The following is a 15837-nucleotide window of genomic DNA, read 5'->3' as shown; positions in this document are numbered from 1 at the left end:
TAGAAAGCCATCCATGCTAAACTAAGTGGAAGAACAAAAACAAATTGCAAACATGTTTGCATAGTATGATCCTCTTTTGCCTAAAAAGGTAGCTTATGTATAGATAGATATTTTGCATTGTAAGCACAAGAAAATTCTAGAAAGACACTTGTGAACCTGTCAACAGTATGTGCTGGTATAATTTTGGAAAGTAACTTGTGCTTGTACTCCGTGGTCTTTCCTCCTTTCTATTGTAAGCAGATGGTCAGGCTTTTGTGTGGCTCCTCGCCTCAATGCAAATGCTTGTCATGGTCCAGAAGCCAAAGCTATCTATACAACATTTCTGACTGTAGTCCTGAGTTCCATAAAACCTAGCCTCCTTGAGGGGGCGGTACTCAGCATCCTGGAGATGCTGGCAAGAGAAGGCAGGGTATGCAAAGAAGCTAGAGTTCCGAAGCATTCTTGACCAGGGGAGGACTTCGGGTAGGCTGGCCCCAAGAGCCTTGCCAGTGACGTTCCTCACAGGAAGTCAGAAATGGAAGAAGCCATGTCATGTCACCCGAGGAGACAAGTCCAATGGCTGAGAACATGTGACTTGAGCAACATGCTACAAAAAGCCTCAGGCTCTGGGGGTGATGACATGATGATTTGACACTCAATTCCTAATCACCTTATAGAATGAAGGAAGTAGTTAGCTACAGGATCCTGGATAAACATAATTTTATGTAAAAATCATGTAAAAAAATACTGTAAAAAACATGATTTTGTGTAAAAATCAGATGGTCTCTTAGTAAACCGTCAGCTCCTCATGACACCAAAGATTCTTCCCTCTGGGCTTAGAGAAGATTTTGCAGAGAGAAAGAGGCAGAGCCACACTTGAGATGACACTTGACCTCATAAGATGACATTTCAAGGGGCATAGTATTTTATAAGTCCCAAAGAAAGGGAAGGTTCAATCTTGCAGCGCTCTTGGCCTACAGCACAGCATGGCACCATCATGCCAGCAACTCTCACCATCAAACACACATTAAAAGCATTTGAGAAGGAAAACCAAGATTCAGATTTGCTACAAGTAATGAGAAAGGAGGTTGAGAGAAGAAAACCTACATAGTGTAGGTTTTAAGGGGTAAAATGATGCATTCCTTTGGTGATTGTTTTGCTGGATTTTGCTACCCTTGCTAGTGTTTATCAGATTATACCAGTGTTAGCATCCATTTTTTTTTAATCCCACCCTCTCAGCCTAATGGTGGCCTCTCCAGAAGGACAGGATCTTCTGTAAACAAACAAGCCATTTCTAACCTTGAGACATGGATTTGGCTTGTGCTTTTAAACATTCCTAGAAAGAGCCTAGTGATTAGGCTTGCATGACAGGAATGGTCACCTATGTGCTCTTTCAGAAAAGAACCCTTCTCATTCCCCTCTATATTGTTCCTTTACTGTCACACTCACTCATTCTTCAAGGTCTCTTTGATGAGATTTCAATTGATTAATTAATTAATTAATGTATTTAATTTATGTATATATATAGTGCTCTGCCTGCATGAACACCTCCTTACCAGAAGAAGGCACCAGGTCTCATTATAGATAGTTATGAGCCACCATGTGATTGCTGGGAATTGAACTCAGGATCTTTGGAAGAACAGCCACTGCTCTTAACCTCTGAGCCATCCCTCCAGCCCCCTTTGATAAGATTGAGGGGAGAGCAGCCTTACCAGGCCACAGAAGAAGACAATCCAGCCATTCCTGATGTGATCTGATAGACTAAGATCAGAAGGAAGGAGAGGAGGACCTCCCCTATCAGTGGATGTGGGGAGGAGCATGCATGAAGAAAGGGAAGGTAGGGTGGGATTGGGAGGAGAGGAGGGAGGGGTTTATGGGGGGATACAAAATGAATAAAGTGTAATTAATAATAATAATAAAGCTTGTTGAATAAAAAAAATTATTTGATTATTTTTATTTATGCTTATGTGTGTTCCTGCATCAGTTTCTGTGTACCACACGCATGCATGTGCCCTCAGAGTCCAGAGGACAAGAGGAGCATTGAAAGTGGAATATACAGGTGGCTGTGAACCTCCTGATGTGGGTGCTGGGAATTGAACTCAGTTCCTCTGAAAGAGCAGTACATATTTTTGACAACTGAGCTATCTCTCCAACCCTTTATGAAATTTTATTAGGTTTCTCTAGTAGATATTGAACTTAGCTAGCAAGAGAGAATAAGTCCCTAGAGATTAAAAGGAATAGCCAAGGATATGGTCATTCCCAGAGATAAGTACCAATAATATGAAGTGCTTCTGTTCTCAGAGTGATACAAGAAAAGATGTCTCCACTGTGTACACATAGACACAAACACACGTCCCACATAGAGGAGAAAAAGATGGACTTCTTACATTGGTCCTGATGTCCCATATATCCATCCAATCTTGTACCTATTTCTCTCCATCACAGATATTAGCATATGGCCAATACTCTGCTCCACAGCATAAGCACAGGTCTTGGTCCTTGGACAAGCTTCTGCTCCTTCTTCAAGAACCACACCATTGTCCTTTTCCAAGCCTTACCCTACTTATCCCTCTATGATGTATAGCCTCGCACCATCTAACTAGTTACCTGCTCTGAAACCAAATGTTATACACTTGTCTGTTTTGGGGTTTTTCAGGAGAGGTGAAGCTTATGTATATATTTCTGTGTGAGTGGGGGTATGGAATAGAAAGTAAGAGAGGGAGGGAGAAAACAAATATGAGGTGTTAATGAATTAGCTCATGCATTTATAAAAGCTAGCGGGTCCAAATCTGCAGGGTAAACTGGTGGGATGGAAATTTGTACAACAGTTGATGTTGCGGTCATTGTTGAGTCTAAAATCAATAGGACATGAGGCCAGCAGGGATAGAATTCTTACAAGCACAGTGTTCCAGATATATTTTTTTTTCAACTGACACAAGTTGGAAAAGAAACTCAATTGAGAAAATTGAGCTGACCCGTAGGCAAGCCTAGGGTAAGGTTTCTTGATTAATAATAGATGTGAAAGGGCCAAGCCTGCTGTGAACGCTGATGTTCCTGGCAAGGTGGTCCTTGGTTATATAGGAAAGCAGGCTGAGCAAACCATGAGAGGCAAGCCAATAAGCAGCTTTCCTTCACGGTCTCTGTTTCACTTCCTGTCTCCAGATTCATGCCTTGGGTTTCTGCCTTAGCTTTCTTCAATGGTGGACTGTGACTATAAGCCAAACAAGCCTTTCCAAGTTCAGCAACCGCAACCTAAGACAAGATGGCACGAGTGGGGAGAAAATCGGAGATGGCAGTGGTTTGGGGAGTGAGCAGAGCACATAATGAATGTATATGAAACTGTGAAAAACAAAATTTATTTTTGCTTTTTATGATGAGAAAATACGTAAGAGTTCTTACTAGGAAAGTAACTTGAGAATGACTCTTTGCTGATTATCATATCAACTGTCACAAAGTATCGGTGAGGACAAATTGTTCTGACTGAAGTCAGTTTTTGTTGCTCTAGATTTAAAGTCATTTGAACCATTATAAATAATCAAACATCCATTAGTCATCCATCTTCACTCTCTGACCATTGCCTCATAAATAGGCAGACAGGCATAGACACATGTGTGCACTCCTGCCCCAGCACACACAGCAGAGAGGTAAGTTGATCTTTGCCTGAGTTAACAGAAGTCTATGATTCATTATTTTGAAGTCAGGATTAATCTATTCACATTAGAAACCTCCCTTCATCCAGATGCTGGGGATCTGAGTTCAAGAAAGGATATGAGAAGGGGAACCCAAATCAGCAACTTATTTCCTCACTGCTTCGCTTCTGCTAACCTCTGTGGTTAATCACCCCAGATAACGACACTGGTCTCTTCTGCAGCTCACTGTGACACTTACGGAGTCTATCTGGTGGCTGGGGTAATTTAAATACCTCTTGGCTGTTCCTGTTCTTATCCTGAAACTTGTCATCTCAAAGAAGGACACTATATATAATACTTGAATATTTAATATAAAACACAAACAACCAGTAATCCATATGCCTGTATCATGTTCCTAGAAGTATATTTATAATTTTAGGTTGTTCCAAAAATCACACATTTTGCCAATTTCTAGTCATTGAGAGATTCGCTTGAACATCTGTTGACTACAGATGTTAAACAGTGTGAGATTTTCTTTTTGGGATGCCAAAATGTAATTAAAATCATAATATTCTTCCTAGTAACATATCATGCTACACCAGTGAAAATTCAGAAAGATAAAACTCAATGAACAATGGATAATAATGGGTCTCTAAATTAATTAGCTATGCCTCATGGTAGTTAATGTTTAACAAAACAATGTTAATTCATTGGTGTCAATTTTTCCCAACCCTTAAGAGAGACTTTTATTTTTCTCTTACAAGCTGGCCCATGGTCAATTAATTTTTAAGAAACATGCTGAGTTTGTTTAGTTTTGCTTTGTTTTGTTGAAGATAGTCGCATTGTTAGCTTAATATGACTGGGCATCAAAGAACAAGATGTCAATGTTTAAAATACTAAACTCTCAGGTTTTTTGAATGCCAACATGGAGGTGTCTGGGCTCAGGATTATCGGAAAGGTGTGTGGGACACAGCTCGGACAAGCCTCAACCTGGTCTTAATGAGCACCACTCCAACGACTTCAAGAAACAAATGTCTGCATCGTAAGCAGAGAGGATTTCTGTCCTCTCTTCCACATGTTTGAAGTTGCCCTGTTTTGATTGCTGGGCGGGAAGTAGAAGTAATAGTGTAATTTCCAGAAGCGAGAAAGAGCTGCCTCCTGACCTCAAAACAGCTCTCTTCTGGATGAAAACCTACCCGAAGGATTTTTTTTTTTTACAACGTAGAAATCGCCATATCATTTCTACATAAAATAATTAGATCTTCCATCGACAGTGACTCCTTTGACTCTAGGTTCTTTTCTGCTTTCTCAAAATATGTTTCATAGAAGATTGGTCCTGCATATGCAAATCATTTAACCATATTAATTTGCTGACTAAATTAGTCCAAAATATTGATAAAGAATTTTAAGTATTTCTTCATTCTATTTTATGCCTATGTGCCCACATATATGCTTGTGCACATGTGTGCAGGTGTTTATAGAGGACACTGGATGCCCTGAAACTAGAATTACTGCCAGTTGTGACACATCTGATGGGGGCACTGGCAAGCGCTGTTAACAGCGGAACTATATCTCCAGCTCCTTAATCAAAATTTTTTTTATCAAACTAAATGATCTATTATATTTTAGCATGGATCATTGGCTGAACATTGGTCATGTGCCAAGCCCTACACTAGTTGACAGAGATGAAAGAGCCCAAAGTCCAACATTCTCTTCATTTAATGGGGTTATAGGTGTCTTCCCAGATAATCACGATGCAGGCTGGCAGGCAGTCATTGTATGCAAAGCCACACCAAGCTTTCCTGGCAGTGTGAGCATATGTTCTTCAAAGATGTAGTAAAGAAATGTTAAATTACAGGTAGGTTTCTCTTAGGTTCTAATATTGGTCAACTTTTGTGCCAAGTGCTTGAGTTGGGGGATGACTTTTGAGAAAGAGGACTAGAAATAGCAAAACAAAAGACACATCCCAGTCATCAGAGTTTACATGAGAAAGAAAATAGATGAAAGCATCAGAGATCAAGACAACCTACAAATGTTTAAGGTATAAGCATTGAACGGTGTGGCTTACACTGAAGTCAGTGTTAGGAAGGAAAAAAGACTGACATAAACTGAAACACGCTGAAAGGTCCTCCCTTAGGGGTCAGGAAGATAAAGCACCCAGAAGGGCTGGTCTGACTTTTATTGGTAAAAACAAAAGGCATAAGTCCGTGAAAGAGCGGAGATGACATGGTTGTCTAGAGATGGTAGTAGCGGCTTGCTATGTGGTAACACAAGATCAGGAGAGCAGCATCAGGAGAGCAGCCATTTTAAAGATGTATTCTGTGCGAAGTCTTCTATTCACTGTTTATTGAGAGCTGTGCACTACATACTATGAACATAGGAATTAATGAAGTCCTGCTGTCCTGGTTAGACTCTGTCAATTTGACATGAGCTACTATTATTGAGAAGAGGAACAGACAAGTCTGTGGGAGCATTTTCTTGATTTATAGTTAACATGGAGGGGCCCTCCCCACTGTGAATCATGCTGTGCTTTGGCAGTTGGTCTTAGGCTATATAAGAAAGTAAACTGATAAGGGGAAGTGATCAAAAAGCAGGCAACATAGTTCGTGTCAGAGATATCACACACTCCCCTAACTAGTGGGCTCACCTGAAGTCTAAGATGCCTACTGGACTTATCTTCTTTGGGTCTGTGCATTGAAGTATGTCTATCTTGTACAATATTACTGAAATCCACTTAAAAGTAAGTATATACCATGTGTGACTTTGTGTGTCTTTGTGTTACCTCACTCAGGATGATCTTTTCTAAGTCTATCCATTTGCATGCAAATTTCACAATTTCCGTGTAAATGTACAAGTTTCTTCATTCATTCTTCAGTTGAGGGAGATCTAGGTTGTTTTCAGTTTCTGGCTGTTAAGTCAGAAATCACCACATGGAGACCACCACTCACATAGGCAACCGGCAAGAGTGTTTTATTTCAAGAAAATCTGCATGCATGGTTCAAACCATTTTACAAAATGGCAGCCCTAGACAAAGGCGAGTAAGCCTTTTTATAGGAAACTATAAAAGATTTGAGATTCCTCTCTCGAGAATTCTCTGTTTAGCTCTGTGTCCCATTTTTAATTGGATTGTTTGGTTTGTTGGTGTTTAATTTCTTGAGTTCTTTATATATTCTGGATATAGGGTTGGGGAAGATCCTTTCCCAGTGTGTAGGCTGTTGTTTTGTTCTGTTGACCATGTCCTTAGCTTTTACAGAAGCTTTTCAGTTTCAAGAGGTCCCATTTATTAGTTGTAAATCTTAGAGCCTGAGTTTCTGATGACACTTCCCTACAAGGCCACAGGAAAGGAAGATGAACTCAGTCCTCATGTGAATAGATGAGCTGGAGTATCTGATAGTGGGGCTCCCCTATTCTTAGGAATAGAGAAGAGGGAGTGTAAGAGGAAGGGTGGATCTGGAAGGAGAAGAGAGAGGGTTCTATGACCAAGTTGTAAATTTAATTAATTAAATAAAAAAGAAAGTGAATTGTGCAAGCCAAGGTAAATAGCCTAGTAAGCAGCATTCCTTCATAGCCTTGCTACTATTCCTGTCTCTAGGCTCCCACCTTGACTTCCTACCCTGAATTCCTTTTATGATGGACAATAAACTGTGACCTAAAATATTCCTCCCCCACCCAAGTTGATTTTGGTCAAGGTATTTTATCACAGCAGAAATAACGTCGACACCCACCCACCTTGAAGCTTGTAATTTATTCCTGAGCTGAAACTTATCACAGAGAATTTTCTTAGTATCAATGCGTCAAGGCCTGTACTTCACTTGTGTTCGTCCTTCAGTACTGTCTACTCATGATATGCACACTATTTAATCAGCCAAAACAACTACTGAAGGTATCAACAGTAGTTAATATGAGTGCCTTACACCAGTAAATTATGCTAAGCACTTTGCAAACCTTATTCATAATCACAGTTAACATTTAGTGTTTGAATATACCAGGCCCTATTTGTGTTATTTACAAGGATTATACAATACAATGTTCACAGAAGGCATTGGAAGCGTCTGTTACTACCATCTCCATCTTCTCTACTGAAAACCGAGGCTCTTCAGGGTGCTCCCCAAGCTCTCCCTCAAGTCTGTGGAGAGGTTTGGAAGATGGCATCATGAGCATTATGTGTAGCCCACGGCACCATTTATGAAATGTGCTTACTGCAAAGAAGGCAGTAGACCTTGGACATTGGTATGACCACATTAAACCTATTCTGTTTCCCTCATGATGAACAAGTTTTTTGAAAGATTGCCATGATGAAAAGTCAAAATAGAATGAAAGTTTTTGTCTCTTCTAGAAACTACAAATAAACAAATAGTACAAAAAACTACTCAAATCTTTTGCGTGAACTTTATGAAAAGAATGGAATAAAAGGTCAAAATGAGTGATTCTACAAAGAAGTAAATCAAAACTTAGGATTTGGGACAAGCTTCTTGACTTTTTTCAACATGTTAAATATGTAAGTAGTATAGAATATAATGTTTGAGCTCTTTTTGATTACTTATTTAAATGATTTTAATTAATAGAAAAATTAGAAAGTATGATAAAATTACTTTTATCAACGTATACTAATTGTATAAACTAGTCTGTTGCGAAGTTTTTACAGATGCATATAACATGCTTTGATTCTATTCCCACCAATTCTATTTTTAATCTTGTTTTCCATTTCCTATTCCTAAATAGTGAGAAATTTTTAATTTTTTAGTTATTGAAGGATGTCAAGAAAATATTCTAAATTTTCTTGTGTATTATTATGACACAACAATTATTGATATTTTCAAAACATTGGTATTTTTGAAGCTAGGCATTAACATGTCGTATAACAGCCAAGTGTAGCATTTATTTAAAGACATCTTCAATAACCACAATACTAAATGATAAAGGATGGCAAGTTCTTGTTAATTTTTGAATCTGTATGATGGATATATAAAGGTTTGTTTTCTTTATCTTACTGGGAGCATTTTCCTGTATGCCTGACTTTTTTTTTTAAATAAAAGTCTTTAACCATCATGTATACCTTCAATTAAAACCATGATGATTCTACCAAGACAAAGAAAAAAAAAACCTTTATGGTCGTATCGTTAAATATGAAAAGAGGTTTTTCTAAAACTATAAGCCCTTCAGCAGAGGGTAAACAAAAGAAACCATGATCTCCAGAGCAGAGACTTCGGAGCTCTTCCTGCTATAAGGCACAGCCCCAGTGCAGTATGAGGATCTCCAAGGGAGGTACTCTTGCTCTGTTCTAGAGGGACAGCCCTCTGTTCTGGAGGACTTTTGCTGTGCACCATGCCTGGGCTGGGACCATTTTCAGGACTCCTTTCTGATGTGAGTTTTATTTTTCTGCAGTCCATCCTAGTCTATGGATTCCCTGGGTATATATAGGTCTACCTCTGTGAGTACTACTATCGCCTGACTAACTTAGGGCTGTCCCGTAGGGCTGGTGCGATGGCCGTTCCGACTGCTTCTTGGTGACAGTTGATGTGACAGAAGTCTCTTTAAGGTTCCTATAATTGTCAACACATGGGTCTCATTGACATTTCATCCTTTCTCTTGCATCTCAGCCTCTTCTGTGGCTCTCTCCACATAAGCCCCATGTGGCAGTTCCATGGTACCAAAGTCCATATCACCATGGCTCTCAGGACAATGGCAGGAGTGGTGATTCCATGCCCTGAAATTATCTAGAACTCAAGCCTAAATCTGTTCTTGTTTTAGGTCTGGTGGTTATAAAGACCTAAAGGGCTTACCTTACTTGGGTAAGCCCTCCATGCAGTGAGCTTTTCTGGTTGGACCAAATATCATAGATTTAGCTTCCCTGAGAAAGTGGGTGAATGATCAGAGTATATTTAAAGGAGAGATTCATTTTAAATTGCTTTAGAGAAACAAGCGGTGCTGAAAATAGATCTTCCTGTACCACGAGGCCAGGTATTTGTGCATAGTAAGCATGTGCTAAGGTCCAAAGCTGGAGCATGGAAAATGGCTAGAGCCTGAGTGGAAAATGCTTTTGAGCTCCTAAACACACAATTAGAGGGGGCTGCAAACAAGAAGCTTTTCTTTGTCAAGAGTCTATGCTACTTATTTTCCTTCTCCATTGGCCTTGAAGGTTACCTTTCACATCAGTTGTGACTAAAATTCACCTCTACAAAAAAGTTTAAATGTAAGAGAGAAGGGAATTTTGCACTGAGATTCAGTTTATTCTTGATTATGAGTAGTTTATAAATTTGGCTTTCTTGAATATGGGTAGCTTTGAATGGGGGCTGAGTACTGGCCTTGAGTGACCACAGCTTAGCATGGACATGATGGAATACAGGCTTTTAAAGAGAGCTGCTTCCAACTCCTTAGCTAACCCCTACCTTGTAAACATGCAGAGGCTTTCAGAGGTCCTCTGTGGCAGGTTCCCAGGTTGTTTCCTGTTTTCTTTTTCTTCTGATGTTCATCCTCTTTGCCTTTCAGGATGGGGATTGAGCATTTTTAGTTAGGGTCCTCTCTTTTGCTTGGTTTGTTTAGATGTACAGATTTTAGTGGGTTTATTCTATGTTGTATGAGTGAATGGAATTTTATGTAAGAAGTGGGAAATAGCAAGAGCTGTAGAGGATGGGAACTCCACAAGGAGAGCAACAGAACAAGAAAATTTGAACACAGGGAACTTCCCAGAGACTCATACTCCAACCAAGGACTATCCATGGAGATAACCTAGAACCCTGACAATGCAGCCACTTCTGATGAGAACTGATAGACTAAGATCAGAAAGAAGGAGAGGAGGACCTCCCCTATCAGTGGACTTGGGGAGGGGCATGCATGCAGAAAGGGGGGAGAGGGTGGGACCTGGAGGGGGGAGGGAGGGGCTTATGGGGGGATACAAAATGAATAAAGTGTAATTAATAAAAAAAAATGCCCTCCACAGGGGCATATTTATGCTAGGACAGAAAAGGTAGAGTAAGGTCCCCAGCAGGTAAAGGGATACTGCCAATGCTAACGTCTTTGAACATGATCTCACCATTTCTTCATATCAAAATTGTAGTGAATCTAAAATCAGTATCAATAAATATTCCTCCAGGAATTGATTTATTAGTCCAAATACAAAGTTACTGATACCTTTCAACAGAGAACCAAAATGGAAATTTTCTGCATAAAATATTTGCATCTCAATTCTAGAAGCTCGTGATTAAACTCCAAGAAATGAACTGGCATCAGCTTCCATGAGTGAAATGACTATGAATCACTTCATTCTTGAAAATTAAACAAAGCTGTGATTTAACAGGTGATGAGTTAGATGGATATGCATTATTTCCACAAACACTCAGCTATGATACATTCTCATATTATTTGTATGATTCAGAGCCCTTTAAATATCCCTGCATCTTGGGAGAGAGAAGGAACCTGACATATCTGTTTAAACATGCTTAATGAATTGTTTTTGTGGAAGTCTGTCATTCAGTATTGTAGATGAGGCTTCTAGGATGTGAAATGTCCCATATAGTTAGGATATCATGTTAGAAACAGTGTCTGCCTTTGAATAGTTCTGTCGCCTAAATGAGAAGAAAGAGAACCAAAATCAAGTCATTTTCTTACTCTTCTTTTTCTTTTACACTTACTTTGTTTTTACTTATGTGTATGTGAGTCTATGTCTGAGTGTGTGCATGTAAGTTCAGGTGATCACAGAGGCCAGAACTCTCATATCCCCCTGTTAAAGGAGGCACAGGAACCCATGAGTCAATCAGCATAAGTTCAGGGTCTTCTGCAAGAGCAATTCATGAGCCATCTCTCCAGCCTTTGGACTCTTCTTTTATACATTCTACTTTCCACCGCTTTGAGCATATACATATTTGTGCTGTGAAATACAAAAGGTACTAGCCACATGTGACAAAATTAACAACGCAGTTTCCCAATGGCATCAGGGAATTCCTGATGCAGTGTAACCCCATTGGATTAGTTTGCTACCACATGGAGCAGCTTAGAGTTTGGACACTTTCATTGTTCAAGGAGAAGGGGGTCAGTAAAGTCCCATTGTCTATTTTTTTTCAATTTAACATTGTTTTTACTATGTCTCTGCTAAAAAGAAATCATAGCATCCATAAGCATATACTCAAAATTAGTTTTTCAAAATAGCTATTCTGAAATCCTGTAGCCTCAATCTAAACAGTGTAACAGTTTGAATAAAAAGGTCTTAAATATTTTGAAAATATTATCAAGAATCTTGGAGTCTAAAGAGGGAAGGATGTTGAGAGGAAGGACTCCAGAAGATGTAGCAGAGGGAAAGAGGGGAGAAGGAGGCTGGATGAAAAGTATCAAAATAATTTATAGACATTTATAAACTTGTCAAATAAAAATCATTTTCAAAATGAATTTTGGGCTCTTCGCCTTTCCTCCTCCATCGTGAGCTTTACGCCTAACTGGGCTTCTTGTCATGTCTTCTCACAAGACTTTCCGAATCAAGCGATTCCTGGCCAAGAAACAAAAGCAGAATCGTCCTATTCCTCAATGGATTCGGATGAAAACTGGTAACAAAATCAGGTACAACTCCAAGAGAAGACACTGGAGGAGAACAAAGCTGGGTCTGTAAGGATTCGCACAATGGCAAGACTAAAGGTTTATACAGAGTTACGATCATCATCAACTGGGTCCTGTGATTATCAGTCAATCCTACCAGATGGAATTTTGGTTTTGTCTAAACTGGGGATGGAGTTTGTCTCATAATAAAATGTAGAATGTGTCAAAAAAAATGAATTTTGGAGTCTACTTAAATAGGTAATTGGATTTTTGGTGCAGCAAAATAGTAAATTCAGCATGGCAATTTATTAAATATTATTTGAAATTACAGCCCAATTCAAATACTTACAGTAAGTAGCTTAACAATGGAGATGTATTCTGAGATATGCTTTGGTGGTTTCTCTATTCGGCAAACTGCTTATATATAGTGTATTTTAATTAGTTAAACTAGCTCATGTTATGAGTTGGATAGGAAGTACTAACCTTCCCCAGCTGGTTGCACTATTGACTATTGGTTCATGATAGTGAGAAGTTACCAATAGTTTAATCCATTAATAAACTCATGGGTTATTAGGAGGTAGGACATAGTCATAGAAAGGAAGTGGCTAAGAGTGTTCCTTTAAAAGGCTTATCATGCTTTTTATCATGATAAAACCCATTATTTTGTATGCTAACCTAAAATCAATTAGAAAGAAGAAGAAGAAAAAAAAAAGAAGGTGTATCTTGCGTATCTTCTCTCCAGACTCCCCAAGCTTCTCTTCTGATTCCTTGTCTCTATAAGTTGAGCTACGACACTCCACAACACACTTCTCACTAAGAGTTCAGCCTCACCTCAGGTCCACAGCAACAGTGAGACAACTGCAGAATTAACCTTAAAGTTTTTTTTTTTTTCCATGTATGCTGAAACAACAAAAACTGACTGACATAGCGATAAAAACTTCCTAATACATGTCTGGAGCCACTAGGCAATGCCGTCATCAGGACCACTGCGATATGTGTAATTCACCATGTTGTGCCAGTTGCCACATGGCACAACTGTGTGTATTTGTAGTACTGATTAAAGAGGCCTAAGAATGATGAAGACATAGTTTGCAATGTTATTTTCTATCTCACTGTGTCCATGAGGAAAACCAGACAGAGAACCATGGGACAAGACACAAGTTAGCAAGTTGTGTCTTAAGTTTTTAATCATAAATTGGCAGGAACTTGGTAGGCAGATAAAATGATCAAGGGTTGGAGGAGAAGATGGCAGAAATACAGAAGACAGAGTTACTTTTAAGAAATAATTCTAAATCTAATGAAATGATATAACCATATCACTCCTTCCTCCAAACGTGAGCCCAACATTAGTGCTGATTTTAAAAAAAAAGGCAAAAATTATTGACAAGAAAAGCACCACTGTGGAAGGAAATATCCACAATTACTTATTCAAAGCAGAATAAGAGAATCCACGAGCACCTATAACTATATTAGGTGCTTAGAATTTATTGAAAGAAACAGTCATTAAAAAGGCAGGTAGTTATGAACTCAATGAGTGGCTCCATTATCTCCCCCCCCCACACCCCACCAAGGGCGAAACAGCTTTGCTAGGGTACAGAGGAGGACAATGCAGCCAGTCCTGAAAATACCTGATAAGCTAGGGTCATATGGAAGGGAAGGAGGACCTCCCCTCTCAGTGGACTTGGAAAGGGGCAGGGAGGAGATAAGGGAAGGAGGGTGGGATTGGGAGGAAGGGGCTATGACTGGGATACAAAGTAAATAACTTGTGACTAATATAAAAAATAAAAATTAATAAAAAAAGGCAGATAGTTATAACTGAAGTAAGTATTACAGAGGAGGTTACAGGGTCCTGTACAAGTAGAAAACAGTATATTTTTTGGGGAATGAGAGAAATTTTCCATTAAAAAGTGACTTTCATGGGGACATGTAAAGACAAGTATTGTGTATCCCAGTGATGAGATGGAGAATGGGCTTTTGGGTGGAGGATATGAATATAGCACTGATTCAATGGCTGCCCTATAGCCATGTAACCAGAGATATCCTTTCCTGCCGTTAATATCTGCAGGCGATTCCACACCTGATTTTAGCCCAAAGGCTGAAAAGCCATTAGGGATTTATTCTTTCCATCATTTTTGCTTGTATACAATTGTATACATTCTCTCACGAATGGGCTGCTGGTGTGGTAAGATTGTCTATCAGATAAGAGTTCTTGCTATCAAGTCCAATGACCTAAGTTGACTCACACATGGTAGAAAGAAAAAAATCAACTAGCATCAGTTGTTCTCTGATCTCTACAAGTGTGGCATACTTTTGCACACACATATGCACACTCACTTATGGGTAAATGTAAAAAATAAAATAAAAAACAAAGAACGTATTGCAGCTTGAGTTTTACACATCACAATATGTAATAGACACATTTCCTTGTCAAGAAACAAGAATTTCCATGATCCCCCATTAAAGGTTTCATGGTTTTTATTTGTTTGCTTGGTTAGTTAGTTTTGTTTTGTTTTGTTTTAAGAATATTCGTAGGTGGTAAGGAGTTTAAAGCCACAAGGCATACTCGAATTTTAGCTCTGATATTTACTATTCAGGCAAATTGTTTTCATTTTTCTATTTTTCCATTTCTTTGTTTTCAAGGATTTATCTATTTTTATTGTATGTTTGGATATTTGCCTGCATATGTTTATTGCACCACAGTTATTCAGGGTTCAAAAAGAACAGAGAGGACCAGATTCTCAGGTCTCCTGGAACTGGAGTTACAGATGGTTATGAACCACCATGTGGGTGCCAAGAACTGAGATTCTTTAAGAGCAAAAAATTGTCTTAACTGCTGTCTATGTCTCCAGATGTCGCTTTTCACTTCAAATGCTGTGTGTTAACACAACACAGCGAATGGCTGATTGTTATGCTGCACTGCCCATTGCTAATATATTATATGATTTAGGAGGCCACAATGAAGAGATGTGGATTAGAGTTTGATGTAGAATACAATATCACTTTCTGTACACACACAAAAAAATAAAAACTTGCCCATGGCAGTTTAGTGTCCAAGTGGCTTACATAGTGATGGGAAGAGGGACTGCCTCTGACATAATCTGATTGGCCTGCTCGTTGATCACCTCCCCCTGAGGGGGGAGCAGCCTTACCAGGCCACAGAAGATGACAATGCAGCCACTTTTGATGAGAACTGATAGACTAAGATCAGAAGGAAGGAGAGGGGACCTCCCCTATCAGTGGACGAGGGGAGGACCATGCATGCAGAAAGGGGAGGTAGGGTGGGATCCGGAGGGGAGGAGGGAGGGGCTTATGGGGGGATACAAAATGAATAAAGTGTAATTAATAATAATAATAAAAAAGAGGAAAAAGGAAAAAAAACTCTTCAGAATTTATCACATTCCTTCACAGAAAAGTTATAATGTTAATCTGAAGGTGTGATAAATTTTATAGAATGATTGATACAAAATCAGAGCGGTGAAATTGCTAAATCATTGCAATTTTGAGCCCCTTATTTTGTTTCTCCTCATCTTCTAGAAATTAAGAGGAACAGAAGCAGCAAAGTGGAGTTTGTATGTTTATGAAGAAGTGATTTTCTCTGTGTCCTTAGGCAAAATGCCTTCAATTGACAAAGGCTCCATCTGTATTCCAAGCAAAGATGCACGTTCTTTTTTTAAATGTGTGTTTTTAAAATACCACTTGGCAC

General features: G+C 39.1%; 1 protein-coding gene across 1 annotated transcript; it reads left to right on the top strand.

The window, feature by feature from the left end:
• Positions 1–12003: 12003 nt before the first annotated feature.
• LOC129674234 (60S ribosomal protein L39) lies at positions 12004–12367 on the top strand. Its single transcript, XM_055604101.1, has one exon. It carries the CDS (start codon positions 12052–12054, stop codon positions 12205–12207), a length of 156 nt encoding a protein of 51 aa, XP_055460076.1. The 5' UTR covers positions 12004–12051; the 3' UTR covers positions 12208–12367.
• Positions 12368–15837: the final 3470 nt, after the last annotated feature.

The sequence above is a fragment of the Psammomys obesus genome, unplaced genomic scaffold (assembly GCF_907164565.1).
Source record: "Psammomys obesus unplaced genomic scaffold, mPsaObe1.curated_primary_1811, whole genome shotgun sequence".
Classification (NCBI taxonomy): Eukaryota; Metazoa; Chordata; class Mammalia; order Rodentia; family Muridae; genus Psammomys; species Psammomys obesus.
Note: the sequence above shows the minus strand (reverse complement) of the source record. Positions and strands in the feature narration are given on the sequence as shown.